The sequence below is a fragment of the Heloderma suspectum genome, chromosome 8 (genome assembly GCF_057233095.1).
Source record: "Heloderma suspectum isolate Gila_16-S chromosome 8, 16-S_ref, whole genome shotgun sequence".
NCBI classification, from domain to species: domain Eukaryota; kingdom Metazoa; phylum Chordata; class Lepidosauria; order Squamata; family Helodermatidae; genus Heloderma; species Heloderma suspectum.
The window spans coordinates 46,766,925-46,785,737 of NC_139465.1; the positions used below are offsets into that span (position 1 = coordinate 46,766,925).

General features: G+C 47.6%; 1 protein-coding gene across 1 annotated transcript in view; it reads right to left on the reverse strand.

Moving 5' to 3' along the window:
• LOC146339157 (lysosomal protective protein-like) overlaps window positions 1-13,882 on the reverse strand; it is a 26,580-nt gene extending 12,698 nt beyond the window's left edge. Inside the window, exons 1-6 of the mRNA XM_084812391.1 lie at window positions 13,449-13,882; window positions 12,548-12,659; window positions 5,138-5,272; window positions 4,630-4,788; window positions 3,332-3,423; window positions 1,719-1,803 (exon numbers count right to left, since the gene is read on the reverse strand). Of these exons, the coding sequence (XP_084668517.1) occupies window positions 1,719-1,803; window positions 3,332-3,423; window positions 4,630-4,788; window positions 5,138-5,272; window positions 12,548-12,659; window positions 13,449-13,615 (750 nt within the window). The 5' untranslated portion in view covers window positions 13,616-13,882. The remainder of the gene's footprint in view (window positions 1-1,718; window positions 1,804-3,331; window positions 3,424-4,629; window positions 4,789-5,137; window positions 5,273-12,547; window positions 12,660-13,448) is intronic.
• Window positions 13,883-18,813: the final 4,931 nt, after the last annotated feature.

The following is an 18,813-nucleotide window of genomic DNA, read 5'->3' on the forward strand; positions in this document are numbered from 1 at the left end:
GAGAGCAAGAGTTGGCTGTCATCTTGTCCGTGTGCAAGAGGGGAAAGGAAGGAGATATGCGAGTCTGGGCAATACTGATAGCCGTTGGGTTGCATCAGTGTGACATAATACTATTCTGATTTGAACTAATTCAGGGCGAGCTCAAGTTAAAGCTGCTGCCTAGTTTTTTCCAAGGCCATGTTCCAAGAAAATCAGCCAGGAAACCCTCTTGACTGTTCCATCCCTGCCCCCCAGCTGCACATTACGGGGCAGCAGAGAGGGTCTTCCCATAGGCAGTGAGCCTCTGGAGCAGGGGGGCAGAACCTTGAGCCTGTGGGCCAAATTCAGCCCACCTGAGGTCTCAGTCCAGCCCTCTGGGGTCTCCCAGATGGCCTTTCCCTGGCCCCACACACTTTCCCCAAACTGCCGATCACTGGGTGATTTCCTGGCTTTTGTGCAGCTTTCCCCCCTTCCAGAAGGTTGAGAGGCCCCTCCAGAGGCCTTGTTACTGGCAGCTTTAAGCTAAACGGTGGTGGGCTTTTCTGCCCCACCCCATGTGGCCTTTAGCCACACCCACCACTGACATGCAGCCCCCGCCCCAACTTCTCCAGAACTGAATTTGGCCCTCAGGCTGGAAGAGGGTAAAAGCCCTGCTCTGGAGCCTCGCCCAAAGCAAAGCTGGGCCCCTTGGAAAACCCTGTGCCCTGGATTTCAGAGGTCAAGCCAGTTCATAGCGAACTTCTAGCCTGTACCACATTTTCATCTGCTTTTACGACATCTTCCTCCTTTATATTTGTTTAGCGCAGACCAGTCTGTATCCCCCACCTTGCCAAACCTCTGTAAATACATCACAAGATAATTCCCCTCCTCCTGACTTTGCCTCTCATCTCATCAATTACTACAAAATGGCCACAGAGAAAGCTACTGAAATCATAGAATCATAGAATCATAGAATAGTAGGGTTGGAAGGGGCCTACAAGGCCATCGAGTCCAACCCCCCGCTCAATGCAGGAATCCAAGTCAGAGCATCCCTGACAAATGGCTGTCCAGCCTCGTCTTGAAGGCCTCCAGTGTGGGAGAGCCCACCACCTCCCCAGGTAATTGGTTCCATTGCCGTATTGCTCTGACACTCAGGAAGTTTTTCCTGATGTTCAGTCGGAATCTGGCTTCCTGTAACTTGAGCCCATTATTCCGTGTCCTGCACTCTGGGATGATCGAGAAGAGATCCTGGCCTTCTTCTCTGTGACAACCTTTCAAGTACTTGAAGAGCGCTATCATATCTCCCCTCAGTCTTCTCTTCTCAAGGCTAAACATGCCCAGTTCTTTCAGTCTCTCTTCATAGGGCTTTGTTTCCAAATGCTCAGAAGCTGCATGGCAAAGCAGCAACTCTACATCCCAACCGAATGATGGGCAGGCAAATGAGCTTGCAGCCCCGTGGCCCGCAAAATCAGGGAGCGACACTGCCGGAAGTCTTTGCTGAACCTCTTGCCTACTAATCCCAGCCACAGGAGATTATGCGGCATGAGAATGACAGAATTAGAGCAGCCTTTCCCAACCCCGCACCGTCCAGATGTGTTGCACTGCAACTCCTGTAATCTTATGGGCATTTTAGTCCAACACATCTGGAGGGCACCAGGTGGGGTAAGGCTGAATTAGAACAGGCCAGTGTGAAACCAAATGGGTATGTATAGTTCATGCCGCAAGAGTTCGTTCAAGGTGCTTTTGGTCCAGCCACTCACTGCGGTGACACAGTTGCTGTTGCCAGTGCTGGAGAAGTTGCAAGTGTCTTCATTGCAGCAGTTCCCGGTCAAGGAGGCCCACAGGCTGCAGAGCGGAAAACAAGGATGGATTGTCAGGCAGGCAGTTCCAAGTGGGCAATCAGGGAAACACAGAGACACAAAGTTGCAGCAACCAAAAGGATCGTCCAGTTCAGTCCCTTGTCTTAAAGCAGGATAGCCCCAAAGCATCCACCACAGATCCCGGCCAGAGTTTTACTGGAAGGAGGTTCTACAACTTCCCTAACCATCCTTCTTAATGTTTGTGCAAATTAAACTGTTGCTTCCTGTTGTTCCTTCAGTAGAGAAAATGGAATGCTTGGTAATTCCATTCACTGGAGCTGGAACAGGAAACAATGGTTTGATCTGCACAGATATTAGGAAGGTGTTTCCACAGCAGGCTGCACGGAGGGAATAGTGAGGGGCGAGTGGGGCCATTCTGCCAGCCCTGCTGAAAGACTTCATTTTTTCCCCTCTTCCCTCCCCATTCCTTTTTCCTTGTGTGTCATGTCTTTGTACATTCTAGGCCTGTGAGAAGAAACAGCCATGTTTTACTGATTATATGTACGTTGCTCCGAGAGCCTTTTTGACTGAAGAGTGGGATAAAAATACTTTAAATAATAAGGCAGATGACCAGCTCCAGGGCAAGGAGACATTGTTAGGGCCAGACCTGTTGTCACAGTCCCCACGCTCCTGGTTTGCCTTTGAGTGGGCAACTAGAGAGGGCAGGGAGAACTCATTCAGGGGCCAGATTTGGCCTAATAGACCCCAGTAACTGATCCTTGGTGTAGTAAGACCAGCATTAGCAGCTGGAATATCTTGGGAAGAGAACTGGCCATCATGACTGCTCCCAGCTATTCCCTTTCACTGCTGCCAGCCTCCTCTAGAGATGAGGGAGCCAGCTGTGAAACATCAAGCCTGGTGAGGATAACTCTCCACCCCACCCTGAACTGTATTTGGCCAGGCTGCTGTGCCCCTTGGAATGCAGTGAAACCTGTACGAGTACATGAGAACCTAAGGACAGCCGTGCTGGATCAGGCCAAGTGTCTATCCAGTCCATCGTCTTGATTGTTCTATTTGATCTGTTAATTTTGATACTGCTTAGTACTTGTTTCAGGGTAATACTGAATTTCTTTTGCATGTATTACATTGCTTTAGATTTTAAATTTTTATTGGTATGTTTTGTAAGAAATCATTCTTTTAAATGCTGGATTTTTTTTAATAAGTTAATGTTTGTTGTAACCCACTCTGAGGAGAGTTTACTGTAGAAAAGTATATATTCATCAGCAGGGTAGGCATGATTGGGCACCTGCCAAGGGCTCATACCCCAACAGGGGCCCACTGACCAGAGACTCCTGGAGTTGCTCCTCTTCACCATGGCAACCTGCTTGTCCATTTGACTCTTGCTCTGGCCCAAACAATGGTTGTGAGAAGGAGGACCATGGCGGTACGAAGGTAAGCTCACTGAGGGAGGGGGTCCATGGAGGGCGTCTTGCCCAAGGGCTCTCCAAAGCCACTGTCCTCATCATTTGTGGACATATGCCAAGCCAATTTCACATGCTCTCCGTAATACTCACTCATCTCCAAACAATCCATGGTAGTAGCCAAATTCCATCAGTGTCACATCATTGAGGGAATAGCTCAACATTCCATTGCCAACCCCAAATCCCTGAGGAAACAGATAGCAAGAGATTATCCTGAGAAAGAAGTAGGTGGATGATGGAATGAGTAGTTGACAGTCTATCACTAGAGCCAGGCTGGATGCCTGGTGTGAAGGAACTGGCCTGAGGCACTCCTGTGATGGGTGCCTCCTGATAAACAGCACCAGTGGAGGTGGGGCAACGATCCACAGCATCATGTCAACATGCTCCTTTCCAGAGGGCGTGATGTAGCACTCCCAGAACATCGCTTCCCTTGTTGCCCAGTCTCTGAGTCCTTTGAAGCCCTCTAGCACTTTGCAGTCTGCATGAGGCTTGAGTGACACATTTAAACGTTTGCATTCCTTTCATGATTTGGGTTTCTTGAAAGTCTGAATAAGGTAGCCAGAAAATAAAATGATAACAGAAGAGGAAAAACTCTCTTTCCCCTCTCAAAGATCAATCAAGCTTAAAGTCTGAAGAGAGATCCCAGAGCAACCTTCCAGATACGTTGGACTACAACGCCCAACTGGCTGAGGGATGCCGGGAGTTGTAGTCTAACACATCTAGAAGGCACCAAGGCTAGTCCAGAGGATACTGAGGCAGGCTTAGGCTTTGCCAGATCTGCATGGGAAAAGAAAGGAGTTCAGCATCCAAGAGGATACCTTCATTAAGAGCATTCCAACTGGATCCCCATCCACATTTCTTCCCTCCACAAGTCTGGCCTGTTCCTATTTGATAGGATAGAAACCCCTGTTTTGCCATCAGTGCAAAATCTGCATCAACAGTTGTGTGCTGCATGTTTCCCACATACACGCACACATATTCCCAGGGAGACAAGCTTTTGAGCAATCCAGATCTCTTAATCAGGCAAGATGTGCCAAAAAGCAGGTTGGCCAGGGCGGGCAGGGGGCAGATAGGAAACCAGAAACCATCATGTCACCAGGCAGTGCACAGTTTGAGTGTCTGCAAACCCTTCTCCATATCATGTTACAACTCTGACTGTGCAGACATCATGTCTACAACATCTAGTCACCCTTCCCCCACCCCATACCCTCTCCACAAACCTGCTTTTTGTAACATCTTGCCTGATAAAGAAATCTGGAGGTCTCAAAAGCTTGCACATTGTTCTTTTTGGTGATCTTTGAGTTGGTAAAGGTATTACACTGTATGGATGGTAGACCTTGGCTCTCCTGATTTCCCAGTGACTCTGTTCCCTGTGCTGCAGTTGTGCCTACCTTCAGGTTGATGGCTGCTGATCCTTCTGCTATCTTGGCAGTAAGAGTGGGGACATAGACTCCACCGTAGCTTTCCCCAAAAACATAAAAATCATTGCTGGCAAAGTCTGGAAATTTGGCAAAGAAGCTCTGGACAGCCAGGTAGTTGTCCTTGGCCACCTGAAGGGGAGAGAAATCCCACAGCCCATGAGCAGGTTTGTGAAAGGTCAAACCTGAGAGGCTGACGAAGTGCCAGCATTTGGGACTAGCTTGCAAACACTGGTGGAGCAAGTTTGCCCCACGGTTCAGCCTTCGTGCAAATGTTAGGTGTGCACATAATATTCCGATGCATTTGAGCAAAAGGGGGCAATTGCCGCCGCTCACCCACCCTCCAGACTATCTTGGCTCATCATCTACCACAGGGTGGGCAACCAGAAGACCAGATTGGAACCCCAGGTGTGCCATATTTGACCCACGGGCCTTAGGTTCAACTCCCCTGGTGTACAGGAAGAGACAGAAGGTGACTCACCTGGCTGTCACTGATGGTGTAGCCCTCAGAAGTGGCATAGGAATATCCAACTCCAGCAGGAGATTCCAGGTAAATCATGTTGGCTACTTTGTTCCAGCTGCTGGGGTTCAGGTAGAGTGTGCCATCATTATTCATCTATGCAAATAGACCAAAAAAGGTTACCTTTGGGATGGGAGAACACCAATGGCTTCACTGCATTTGCAACTTGCCATTCATTGGACCTTCCGTAGTAAAAACGAAATAGCATAGCTCTGAGTTCCCAGTGCTTGGCCTTGAGAAGTCCAGCATCAGTGACTGTGAGACACTGGGCCTGCGTGGAAACTCTGCTGGACTCATTGCTCCATTTGAAAACAATTGCAATGTTCCAGAAGGAGGTGGGACCAGGGTGCCTTCCACAGTCTGTGAGCCCAGGGCACAGAAGATGACATGCAAGCAGCATGAGAAAGATAAGCACAGAGAAGAGCGGAAGGAGAGCAGGCAAGAAGTCCTCTTGGTGACGATGGCCAAGTACATGTTGTTTCGTAGAGGAATGCCGGAGAGAACAGGCCTACGGGGTGAATTAAGTGAGTAAGGGGAGGGGATGTAATCGAAGCTTTGGCCTCTGTGATGAGCAAGCTCTTCCTAGGCCAAGGCTGGGAGGGATCTGCCTTTCTTGAGGAATGCAGAAACACTAAATTGGCTCTGAGAGGTATTATCTGTGGGGAAGATCTTCATAGGCACCATAGGCCAGTCTCAATCTGTGGGTATTCAGTGAGTGGAGGCAGCAATTACAAGAGCCTGCCTGTTGCATCAGCCCATTGCAGGAGACCTGCCTTTGGTCAAGGGGAGCCTTGCCACAGTCCTCTGGAAGAACGGCAAAAACCGTACCTGCCTGAGTGCAGACCGTGCCTTCGTGTCAACACATTGTGAGCAGGCAAGAAAGCCATCCAAAATGTATGGCCACAGCCCTAGAAAATTCACGTTACTGTCAGACTTGCAGAATCTGAACCGGAATCTGATTTTTCCAGATTTTGATAGCTGAAAGTCTGGTGGGTACAGCGCCAGGGCCTGCCAGTTCTTAGAGCCAGGGCCAGATGAGTCCTCCTCTAAAGGGGAAGGGCACATGCAGGGGCTGGGAGTAGCTGGCTCCCCCAGTTGAGACTCCAGGGCTGTTACATTAAAGCAGTGGTGGTGGAACCCAGCAACATCTGGGCAGCCTCATGTTCCCCATCCCTGCTATAAAGGACAAACCACTCTTAGGTCCCCCTGGATCCAGAGATTCAGATGTTGTCATGTATCTGCTGCTGCGCCTATGCCACAAGATAACCATCGGAGCACTTCCTGGACATCAGGAACAAAGATGGTGCTAAACCAAGGCAGAAGCCACCATTAGACAGTGCAGGACACCTGACAACATGACGCTTCCCTTCTGCAAGGTCTGCTCCTGAGGCGGAGATCTGACCTAAATGCTTCCAGGGGCAGGGCCTCCACTGATGAACCAGGAACTGGGACCAGGGAAATCAGAGTGGGTATTCAGCGGAGCAGCTGTCCCCAACCTGGTGCTCTCCGGATGTGTTTGATTGCAACTCCTATAATTCCAGGAGAACCAGTGTGGTGTGGTAACCAGAGATTTGGACTGGGAGTCGGGGGATTTGGCTTCTAGTCCCCACTCAGCTGTGGAAGCTCACTTTGGGCCAGTCACTGCCGCTCAGCCCAGCTTACCTCACAGGGTTGTTGTGAGGATAAAATGGAGAGAAGGAGGACTATGTATGCCACCTTGGGTTCCTTAAGGAGGGGAAAAAGCAGGATATAAATGTCATAAATAAATTCCCAGCCATTGTCTATGACCAGGTCATTAATTTTCCAGAAGGCAACTGGTGAGACTAAAAGAAAAGTAACCTGCCCTAGCACCCAAGTACGAGGCAGAGGCTGAGCTAAAACACAAAACTGCTCTCTGGACCCAAGTAAATATGGCCCCAGAGTGCAGCACTTCCCTTTGCAGCAAATCAGCCACCCAGTTACAAGAAGCATTTTAATTTAAAAAAATATTAGGAAACGAAAGAAAAATTGGGAGGGACAGGGACCCGGGCAGGTGCCAGGGAGGATATTAATGGACATATTAGTGCCCATGGGCACCACATTGGAGACCTCAGGGTGAGAGAACTGCAGATTAAGCACCTTCTTAAAAAACATTTTAGTCCTCATGATTTTGGGAACGTACGGATAGCACCTCCAGAATCTAGAAACCAGAGTCAAACGGAAACCAGGCCTGCACGGGTTGGTGGTGGTGGTGGTGGTGGTGGTTGTCTAAGTGTAGATATTCATAAGAAAAACAGCAGAGAAGGAGAGCAGCATCTGCTTTAGGCATAAAGCAAAAATGTGCAAGACCCCAAGATAAGTGCAGGACTGTGGTACAGACACAGAATACAAGAGGCAGGCCTGTGCTGTCCAAGAGAATTGCTGTCCCCCAGTATAAACGACCACCGAGTCACTTTGTGGCCTTGGGGAAGTTTCTTTCTCAGTCTGAGTAAGTAATAGTTTGTTAGAGTCACAAGATCAGCAAAGCGAGGTAACACTGTGAATACAATAATATAAAAGCTGTAAGATTTAGTTTCTGAGTCTGAATCATAGAATCATAGAATCATAGAATAGTAGGGTTGGAAGGGGCCTACAAGGCCATCGAGTCCAACCCCCTGCTCAATGCAGGAATCCAAGTCAGAGCATCCCTGACAAATGGCTGTCCAGCCTCGTCTTGAAGGCCTCCAGTGTGGGAGAGCCCACCACCTCCCCAGGTAATTGGTTCCATTGCCGTATTGCTCTGACACTCAGGAAGTTTTTCCTGATGTTCAGTCGGAATCTGGCTTCCTGTAACTTGAGCCCATTATTCCGTGTCCTGCACTCTGGGATGATCAAGAAGAGATCCTGGCCTTCTTCTCTGTGACAACCTTTCAAGTACTTGAAGAGTGCTATCATATCTCCCCTCAGTCTTCTCTTCTCAAGGCTAAACATGCCCAGTTCTTTCAGTCTCTCTTCATAGGGCTTTGTTTCCAGTCCCCTGATCATCTTTGTTGCCCTCCTTTGAACCCTCTCCAGCTTGTCTGCATCCTTCTTAAAGTGTGGTGCCCAGAACTGGACACAGTACTCCAGATGAGGCCTAACCAGTGCTGAGTAGAGGGGAACTAGTACTTCCCGGGATTTGGAAGCGATGCTTCTATGAATGCAGCCCAAAATAGCATTTGCTTTTTTTGCAGCCACATCACATTGTTGGCTCATATTCAGCTTGTGATCGACGACAATTCCAAGATCCTTCTCGCTCGTAGTGTGGTTGAGCCACGTATCCCCCATCTTGTAACTGCGCATTTGGTTTCTTTTTCCTAGGTGCATAACTTGGCATTTGTCCCTATTAAATGCCATTCTGTTGTTTTCTGCCCAGCACTCCAGTCTATCCAGATCACTTTGAATTTTGTTTCTGTCTTCCAAAGTATTAGCTATCCCTCCCAATTTTGTGTCATCTGCAAATTTGATCAGCATTCCCTGCACCTCCTCCTCCAAGTCATTAATAAAAATATTGAAGAGCACTGGGCCCAGGACGGAGCCCTGCGGTACCCCACTCGTTACCTCTCCCCAGCTTGAGAAGGTCCCATTGATAAGCACTCTCTGAGTCCGATTCTGTAGCCAACTGTGGATCCACATGATCGTTGTTTCATCTAGCCCACTTCGAGCTAGTTTGCTCATCAGGATATCATGGGGCACTTTGTCGAAAGCTTTGCTGAAGTCGAGGTATATGATGTCTACAGCATTCCCACGGTCTACAAGGGAGGTGACTTGATCAAAAAATGAGATCAGATTTGTCTGGCAGGACTTGTTTTTGACAAATCCATGTTGGCTTCGAGTAATCACGGCATTGTTTTCAAGGTGCTTCCAGATGGATTGCTTTATGATCTGCTCCAGAATTTTCCCAGGGATTGATGTCAGACTGACTGGTCTGTAGTTCCCAGGTTCCTCCTTTTTACCCTTTTTGAAGATAGGGACAACGTTAGCCCTCCTCCAGTCATCTGGCACTTCCCCGGTCCTCCATGATTTCTCAAAGAGAATAGACAGCGGTTCTGAGAGTTCTTCTGCCAGTTCCTTTATGACTCTAGGATGCAGTTCATCTGGCCCTGGAGATTTGAACTCATTCAAAGTAATGAGGTGTTCCTTGACCATATGCCTGTCGATCTCAAGCTGCAATCCTGCCCCTTCAGCCTGTACTTCGCCTTTGCCAGGGGGGTCATAGACCCTCTTTTGGGAGAAGACTGAGCCAAAGTAGGAATTGAGCACCTCTGCCTTTTCTTTGTCCTCTGTTATCATTTTGCCATCCTTATTTAATAGCTGAACAACCATTTCTTTCCTCTGCCTTTTACTATGCACGTAGCTGAAGAAAGCCTTTTTGTTGTTTTTAGCATCCCTCGCTAACCTCACCTCGTTCTCCGCTTTAGCCTTCCTGACGCCATCCCTGCAATTCTGTGCTACCTGCCTGTACTCTTCCTTTGTTACTTGGCCTTCTTTCCACTTCCTATATGTGTCCTTTTTTGTTTTCAGGTCATCCCTAAGCTTTTTGTGAAGCCACATTGGCTTCTTCTGTTGTCTTCCACCTTTTCTTCTTGTTGGAATTGTTTGTAATTGAGCCTCGAGAATTTCCTTTTTTAAAAGTTCCCACCCATCTTGGACTCCTTTTCTCGCTAGCATTGCTTGCCATGGGACCTTACTGATCATTGTTCTGAGTTTATTAAAATCAGCTTTCCTAAAATCCAGGGTACGCGTTTGAGTACACTCGGCTTTTGCTTCCCTTAGAACCAAGAACTCAAGTACAACATGGTCGCTTTCCCCCAGAGTTCCTGTAACTGCTACTTTATCCACTAAGTCATCTCTGTTGGTTAGGATCAAGTCAAGGATAGCCGATCCTCTAGTTCCTTCCTCTACTTTCTGTAGGAGGAAGTTATCCGCCACACAAGTCAGGAATTTCGTGGAGGGGCCATGTTTTGCAGAATTTGTCTCCCAACAAATATCGGGGAAATTGAAGTCCCCCATTACTACTACATCATGCTTCCTTAAAACATTGGCTATTTGCTTTTCAAAAGTTTCATCCTTGTCTTCTCCTTGATTGGGTGGCCGGTAGTAGACTCCGACCACCAGGTTCCTTTTATTCTTTGCTCCATTTATTTCAACCCAGATGCTCTCGATGGGGCTACCAAGCTCCTCCTCCTGTATTTCTGTGCAGAGATATGTATTTTTCACATACAGTGCAACCCCGCCTCCCTTTCTGTTCCTCCTGTTCTTTTTGAACAAGTTATATCCTTCAACTGCTGTATTCCAGTCATGAGAGTCATCCCACCAAGTCTCAGTTATACCTATCAAGTCATAATTTCCCTCCTGTATTAAGAGTTCAAGTTCGTTCTGTTTGTTTCCCATACTCTGGGCATTAGTATATAGACATCGAAGACCATGTGCTTCATAGTCTGGCTTTCTTCCTACCTGTGTCTGAAGACTATTATTGGACGCTATCAGAGCTGTTCTCTCCATTGCAGTGCATGCGCCTACGTCCATTGTTACCCCCAACATTACATCTCCCTTCCCCGTAGTATTCAGTTTAAAGCCCTCCTGATGAAGTTCTTCATGCTGTGGCCAAACACATTCTTCCCATCCTTTGTGAGGTGCAACCCATCCCTAGCCAACAGCCCATCTTCCAGGAAGTATAGCCCGTGGTCCCAGAATCCAAATCTCTCTCGTCGGCACCACCTTCGTAGCCAGTCATTCACCCGGAGTATTTTTCGTTCCCTTTCTATCCCTCTTCTAACTACTGGAAGGACGTCTGAGACGTCTGTAGCCATTTGCCAGTTAGTGAAAAGGGAGTCAGGGGCCGCAGTGGCTTAGTGGTTAAGACGCTGAACTGCAGACCGGAAGGTCGACAGCAGTTCGAGACCCGAGTGCAGCGTGACGGAGTGAGCTCCCGTCTTCAGTCCCAGCTCCTGCCAACCTAGCAGTTCGAAAGCAAGAAATTGCAAGTAGATAAATAGGTACCGCTTGAGTCAGCTACCAAGTACATCTGTAGAATGGTTTGAGCTCTGAGGAGAAACAATCCCTGACTCTTCTTCTTTCTAAGACATGAGGAAGGGCCCAGAGTAACTGCTTTTGCCCAGGGTAGAATGGAGCAGAGCGCCACATGGCAAGAAAAGTCCAGAGCAGAAGCCAGCAGGGGGAGGCTCACTGGGAGCATTTCAACACCAGACTAAAATCCCTCAACTTTATGGGGCTTTTGGCTTCTGATTTAAATGCAGGATCACAACAGGCTCCCTTTACATGTGCTTCCCTCCCCGCCGCCTTTCCTCGTTAGCTGTGTGTTCTATATGTTTCATTATACAGCCACTAGAGGGTGCTGTGGTCTAGCGCCTCTTATTGTGCGACTTCCTCTTTTCAGGAGGAAACTCAACCTGCTGTAATTTGATAGCTCATTATGTCTGGAGATGCCCTGGAGGCCGACGACATCATTTAAAGGACCCGCAAGCCTCCGTGAGTAACCAGTCTCAACAGCAGGACAAAAGCCTTGTGTGGAGAAGCCCTGAAAGCCTGGTTCTTAACTCAACTCAGCTAATGGGGGGGGGGGGAACGTCGTACATGTGTTACACAATATCTCTTTGTTGCAAGTGGAAGGAGGCCAGAGGTTATTAGAGCTACTGGCTCTTGAGCACATCTGGTGCAGCCCCCACAAAAGGATGTAAGCAGACCCTTGAAGCTGAACCCGACCAAAGGCCCATCGGATCCAGCATTCTGTTCCCACAGTGGCCAACCAGGTGCTGCTGAGGAGCCCGCCAGCAGGACAGGAGGGCAAGGGCACACGTCCCCCAGCCACTGGTGTTCAGAGGCATCCCTCAGCCCATGCCTTCATTCCCATTGCTAGGCTGCCCCAGTGGGACCAGTGCTAGCCATTCACCAGAAGCTGATTCAACACGTCTCTAGAGAGAAAGGACTCAGGCAGAAAGCCAAAGTCTCCTACAAAGGCACGGCTGCATGAGACAACAATCATGGCTAGGCTGCCTCTGAGTATGTACAGAGTGCCTTTCTATCTTGATTGAAAAATCTCAAGCCGCTCCCATACATCTAGAATCAGCCTTCTCCCAACCCGGCACCCTCCGGATGTGTTTGACTACAACTCCCATCATCCCAATGAGCATGCTGGCTGGAGGTGATCGGAGTTGTGATCTGGACAGAGCTGGGTTGAGGGAGGCTGATGCTTCAAAGGCAGAAGGCAGAACTTGCAGGCCATCTACCTGAGCGCCGCCCACCCCGCAGCCAGCTCCTCTCAGTAACCAGCACCCTCCTCACACATATGCAGATTTCCCTCCCTGCGCATCATCTCAACATGCAGGGCAGCCAGAGCACAAACAGACTCACATGGAAAGGTCCATTCTCAGACAGAAAGCCTTCCATCGAACTGCAGCCAGGTCCCCCATTCAGCCAGAGCACCACGGGGTCAGTAGCTGGGTTGCCCTGAGACTCCACAAACCTGCAGGGAAAAGGGAAGAGCAACTCCCTGGTGGAGGTGGCTGGAGCAGGCCCAGAGGCCTGCCTCCGGAGGATGCATGATATGGCAACAGTCCTAAAGTTAAGCATACCTGCGGCAGGTGAACAGCTCCACAGGGCATACACGGAAAGGAGAGAGAGAGAGATTGAGAGAGAGAGAGGCGGCTGGAGAGACACCAGGCGCCTGCTCCCGCCCCAGCCAGACTGACCTCGACCATAGGGGCCATCAACTATCAGCTGCCTTCTGGGAAGGATCCTGATGTGTTTTTGTTTTGATAATATTGTTTAATTGTGATGTGATTATTATATTATGGTTTTACTTGCAAGCCACCTTGAAAGGATTTTTATCCTTAAAGGCAAGATAGAAATGATTATAATCAGTCAATCAGTCGTTACAAGCAACCAATTCATTCTCTGGCTGTTCCACACAACCAGTTTTAGGGCAGCAGAGAAGGAGAAACATCCCTGTGGGGTCTAGTCATGGCTTACATCCTGATTACATATAATGGCAAAAGTCATTTTGGTAAACTGGTAGTAAGTGCAGCTGTTGCTTGGATCTGGTTGCTTGGAAGTGGTCACATCAGAATTATCTTTTTTGCTCTGATCAATGAGCAAGTTAAAAAATCTGCATAGATTTTAAAAATGAATACGCATATGCAGAAGAGCAACTGGCAGTTCTCTGCAGAGGAGGCCACTAACAAGTAACAGCTAAATGTGAGTCTCTCTCTCACACACACACAGACACACACGCACACACTCTTTCTCCACTTACCAATAGTGGAAATACTGGCCAGAGCCTGCATGGAGGTAACCTGACCACTGCTGGAAAGCTGGCTTTTCTGACAATCCTGGCAAGGAAGTGATGAGATCTGGAGCATACTGCCCTGAGCAGAGCCCAAGGAAGGCACTGCAGAACATGACCGTCAGGCTGGACATCATGAAGTTGGGACGCGGTCTGCCATGAAGTGGCTGAATCCCAGGACAACTTATATTGTGCTCACCCTGTTTGCTCTCCTGATAAAAACACCAAGTGTTTCTGGTGCTGCGTCTTGTATCAGCAATACAAAAGTGTGACTTGTTTTCAAGGAAATTTCACCCTGAAATGTCACCTTCATCTTGTTTGGTTAACAAAACCTGGGGTCAGACTGTAGCAGCCATATCGGGGATCAGACTAAGTAGCCTCATGCAGTCTCATGCTTCATGTTCTTGCTGAGCTCTTTCTCCCTTGAATATATTGTTGTAAGCTGACGAGACACAGGAATTCCTTATCTTGTCAAAGGTCATACAATTGTATATCTTGTTCTCTGCTGTTCTCTTCTGTTCTCTCCTTATCACGGCTACCCTATAACCCAGTTCTTGTATTATAAACAATAGTGCTAAGAGAAGAAATGTTGAGGACTGCAACCCCACGCGGGAGGGGGAGGAGGAGCCGTTTCATATGTGTCACAATGTCTATAAAAACAATGCGCTGATGTAAATCGGGGCTTCTGGCTCTTTGGAAATGATTCCAGCCTTAAGCCCGCGCGTTAAATAAAGAATCTCTTTTTCCTTCACTCCGTGGTCTCTCTGACTCTGGGTTCTGCAACATAAATGGTGCCGTGACTCGGATGTGGCAGGCTCTGAGCCAGACAGGTGGCAGTTGCCTGCTCTTGATCGCCGCACCGGGAAGACGAGCTCGGCGCATGCCTCCCTTTCTTGGCGCCACCGACCTTTTTGTCGAGTGAATGGGAGGAAGCCTGTGCCGGGATCGCCCAAACGGCAGCGAGCGGCAAGAGAACCTTGGGAAGCGGAGGAAGGAACTTGAGCCCTGCCTGTATCGCAGCTGCAACTGAGTTGAAACCCACATTGGAAGCCTTCAGGAGAAAGGCAAGTATATGGGAAAAAGAGGGCCCTGCCTTTAGGGAGAAAGGCCACTGGGCAGAAAAAAAGAGGGCCCTGCCTTATGAAGAAGGTCAGTGTTGGTGGTATACGTATACAAAAGAACCTACTCCTTGCGGGTAGAAGGGGGGCCTGATCACACCCCCGAGTGGGCGCCAGTACCTAGCACGCCAGTACTCAGTAGGAAGCTGAGGAAGCTGGGGAAGCCGTTTTCCGCTCTGGTAAAAAGTGGGAAAAGTGGGTGGCAGGGACATATGGATGCAGTGGAGAGATTGATGATTGTGTGAGTGGCTACTGCGGTTTCTGACGCATACCGTTGACCGTCCGGGTGCCCAGGCCAGTAGCAAAGTGCGTGGTGTGAAAAATCCTCTTGTGTCGGCCAGTGAGACCCCTTACTCACTGACCAATTCCCATTCCCTAATTGTGTCTGTCTTCAATTTAGGAGGGAGGCTATGGGTGGTGGGGGAAGCAAACCTTGCACCCCCTTGAGATGTATGTCAAACAAAGAAGGAAAAAGGTTTTTTTTTAAAAAAAGATTCAGAATAGAGAGAGAAAACAGCAAAAAGCTCAAGGTCGAGCTGAGAGGAAAAAAAACAAGATCTGAGGCTGTTAATTAGAAAAATGTTGCAGGACAGCCTGGCTTTTAACAAAGCGTGGGAGCGTGAGAGTGTAAGGCCAAAGAAGTAGCTGTTAGCCTAGCGCGCCGAGAGAGGGGGGGCAGGAAAATTGCCCACAACGTTCTGAGTTGTGCAACATCATCACCTCGCCTAATTGAGATGAAATCCCTAAGAAATGGAAACTGAAAATGAAGACCCAGAAGATGAAGGCAGAATAGAAAATAAAGGTGAAGAATCAGCCCCCAGAGCACAGGCTAGACCCCTCTTCGAGTGGAAAGTGTGCCATAAGACTGTCCCAAGGCAGAATGAAGCGGAGAGACCACGTTGAAGATCTCTGCCAAGGTAGCCGTGTTTAGCTTTGAACTGTGTTAGAATTGCATAGAGCCTGTAGCTACTGACCGTCGGCTATATGATTTCTGAAGAGCGTAACCATTAAGCTTTTGCCATGGGATTCCCTGCAATGAAGAAATCTCACTGATTTGAGTGTCCAGTGTTACGCTGCCTAAGTGTGTGTGCTGAAGAGACCGAGAAACCAGACAGCATGTTCCTGGCCAAGCCAAAATCACGCTACTGCCATGCTCCTGGAAGCTGCAATAAACTGTGTAAGCTGGGAGACCCAACCTGATTGAGAAGAAAAGAAGATATTGGAGCAACTGTCTTAAAAAACAATGAGATCTGTGCAGCTGGCTGGCTGACGCTGTCAGTGATATTACAACTTTAAATTAAGACTGTTTTCCTGTTTGAGACCCCAGCGAAGAAAGCTAACCCGAGTTATTTGTTGCCCATGCCAAAGCAAGAATTTGGCTGCCCTGTACCTCATCGTGTCCTGTTTTGAGCTTGGGATTTACAAATACAAACAAACTGAGAAGCTTGCCTTTGAAGTCCTGCAAATCACCCCACCGCCTCCCCGAAGATTAATGGCTGCCTGAAAAATGCAAGTATAAAGTGATGCCCATCACCCCCCAGCGTCCTGAGTTTCGGCACTCAGTGTTTCAGCGCTTTCGTGTACCAGGTTAGAAGAGAAAAAAAAAGAGTAAGTTTTTAAAATGTCTGTGAGAGAACCTGACAGAAGTAAAATAAAATTTACAGAGGAGTTGCCCAAGTTAAAGTGTCACGGCTAGAGAGCTGAGCTGTGCCGCTCTGTTTAGATAGAGGCCTTGCTAAAAAAGTTAAAGGCCCTTGTCTGTCAGAAGGGGTGTAGGGCCACACTTTCCCTTTTTAAACTGATGCAAAAGTGGAGAGCCTTTGCTGGAAACATCGCATCTTCATTGCCCAGAGCCTTCTCTGTTTGCCTCCATCAATGTCTGGGCTTTTTAGAGACACTCTGCACATGAACTAAAATTTTAAATTGTCAAAAACTTGCCATGGACAGTGCTGTGAAGCTTTGGATAAACTTGAACTCTCATCGCTGTAGACCATGTGTCTGTGTTTGTAGTCAGCTCAGTGTACAGCAGGCTGAGTTTGATCTGTGACTTTTAGATTTCCTTCTGCCAGAACTCATGCAGCATAGAGTTGCCGATGCAAAAATGGTGACCTAGAACTCTTTGCGTGTGTGGGTATGCCCGTTCCTTGATTTTAATGGGCCCTGAGCTTTCAGCCAGAAGAGCAGTATAATTGCTGGATCTGCTCCATCATGCCTTACCATGCAAAAAGTGTTTTCCATTCATTGTGTTAAATTGCAGAAAAAGTTTGTTGTGTATATTTTATGATTTCTTAGATATCATAAAATATATGTGATATTTGCAGATTAGTGTTAGTTGCAACTCCAAATGATACTAAGTGTGGTTCCCAATGGATGACAAGGAAAGAAAGACAAAAGCAAATTAAAAAAAAAAATAGAGAAAGTAGCAGACAGATAGAGAAGAGGGAGGAAAAAAGAAGAAAGAAAAGGCAAGAGGCAAAGAAAAAAAACATTTGTAAAAAAAGAAGCGTGGCCATAGTTGCCCCCAGGGTAAATTAAAAGCAGCTGATTGTGCCTGGAGCTTATTACCTGGGGTAAAGTAGCCACAATAATGTAATAGTTCTTTAAAATGAAGAAAATGTAACTAGAAGGAGAAGAAGAGCCTATCCCAAATGTGTGTCAGTGGGACTAGTGTAAGGCAGAAAAGTTTAAGTAAGTTTAACTTGAAAAAGACAAATAAAGAGACAAGGCTGGTGCATGGAGCAGAAAGTTTTATATAAAAAGTTTGAAACATGATCTGCAATACAGGCAGATCAGCAAAGAAAAAGAAAGCAAAAGAAAGAGAAAAAATTTGTCTTCCCATACTAATAAATAAAAAGTGTTATCAAGCACTTTGGGAAGCGAAGTTGTTTACAGGAAGCTGTGCCTGAGAACCAAACACTTCTAGCCTATGCTGAAAATGCTTGCTAGTGTTATGGGTAACATGTATGGTATAAAACCCATTTAGCGCAATAGCTCGTGGTTCAGAGAAGCTGTCTGATCCAACCATTAAGTACGCCTGTGTGGTGTAAGTTACCCAATAAAGCCTCCTTGTAAGTACCCCCCCCCCCGCTGGAATCCCAAAACACAAGTGGGGCTGGAGCGCCTCACCCAGTATCAAACCCTGCTGTTAGAAGCCATGAAAGCAGGTATGAAGAAGTCAGTTAATATGACCAAAGTGTCTAAAGTGCTGCAAGGTGCCACCGAGGCCCCAGAGCGTACTTGGAGCGTCTTTCAAATGCCTATCGCCAGTATACCTCCCTCAGCCCAGAGGCCCAAAAAGACGTGGACGAAAGAAAAAAAAAGAAGACCCGGCAGAGGCAGAAGATTCTTAAAAAAGAACCAGTGTGCCCAGTGTGGACAAGATGGACATTAGTGGCATGAATGCCCAAATAAAATAAATCAAATACACAAAGGAAAAACCAAAGGGGCCAGAATGGGCAAAAAGGGAGACAGCTTGAAAAGGGCCGTGACATTGACTGTGAGGGGCCCTGACATTGACTTCATAATTGACACTGGAGCAGCATCAAAAGCAAGCAAACGTTAGCCTTAAACAAAAAGTTCAAACACTGAGCAAAGTTCTTTAAGCCCAGCGTCGCTTTGTCTTAGAAAATAAGCCATTCCCATCACAGAAGTTCATCCTTTCCAACCAAGAGTTAAAGTATGAGTTAAAGAGGGAAAAATAACCCTTTGACTCCCAGATAGAGAAGACTGAAAACTGTCATACTTTCCACCCCCACAGCTATGAAAGCAGCTGGAGTTAAACCCTGGATACACTGGACACGAGTCAATTGAGCAAGAGGGGGAGAGTAGACTGTAAACAGAAATCCTGAAAATCCTTTAAAAATCATCCTGAAAAAGCAGTAAGAAGACTCAGGCTAGACCTTACTGTGGACACACCGGGAAACTGTCCCCCTGCATACGGTCAGACCTGCAACTGGAGAATTGAAGAAGGGGACTAGACCCTACTGCAGCTTGCCAGGTGAATAGCTGCCCAGCGTACGGTCAGATCCCAAAGAAGATCAAACATGCGTGTTGTAGTGTTAGTAGTGCTGCATTGTGTTTCCTTAATAAGGTGCAAAAAGGGGGGTCTGCCCCTGGAAGGAGAAGTTTGTCCCAGTGATTTGCTGATAATTACTGGCTTCACCTGGCTAACATCATGAAAATAAAACATTTTTGTTTGCCAAGAGGTATACCTGCAA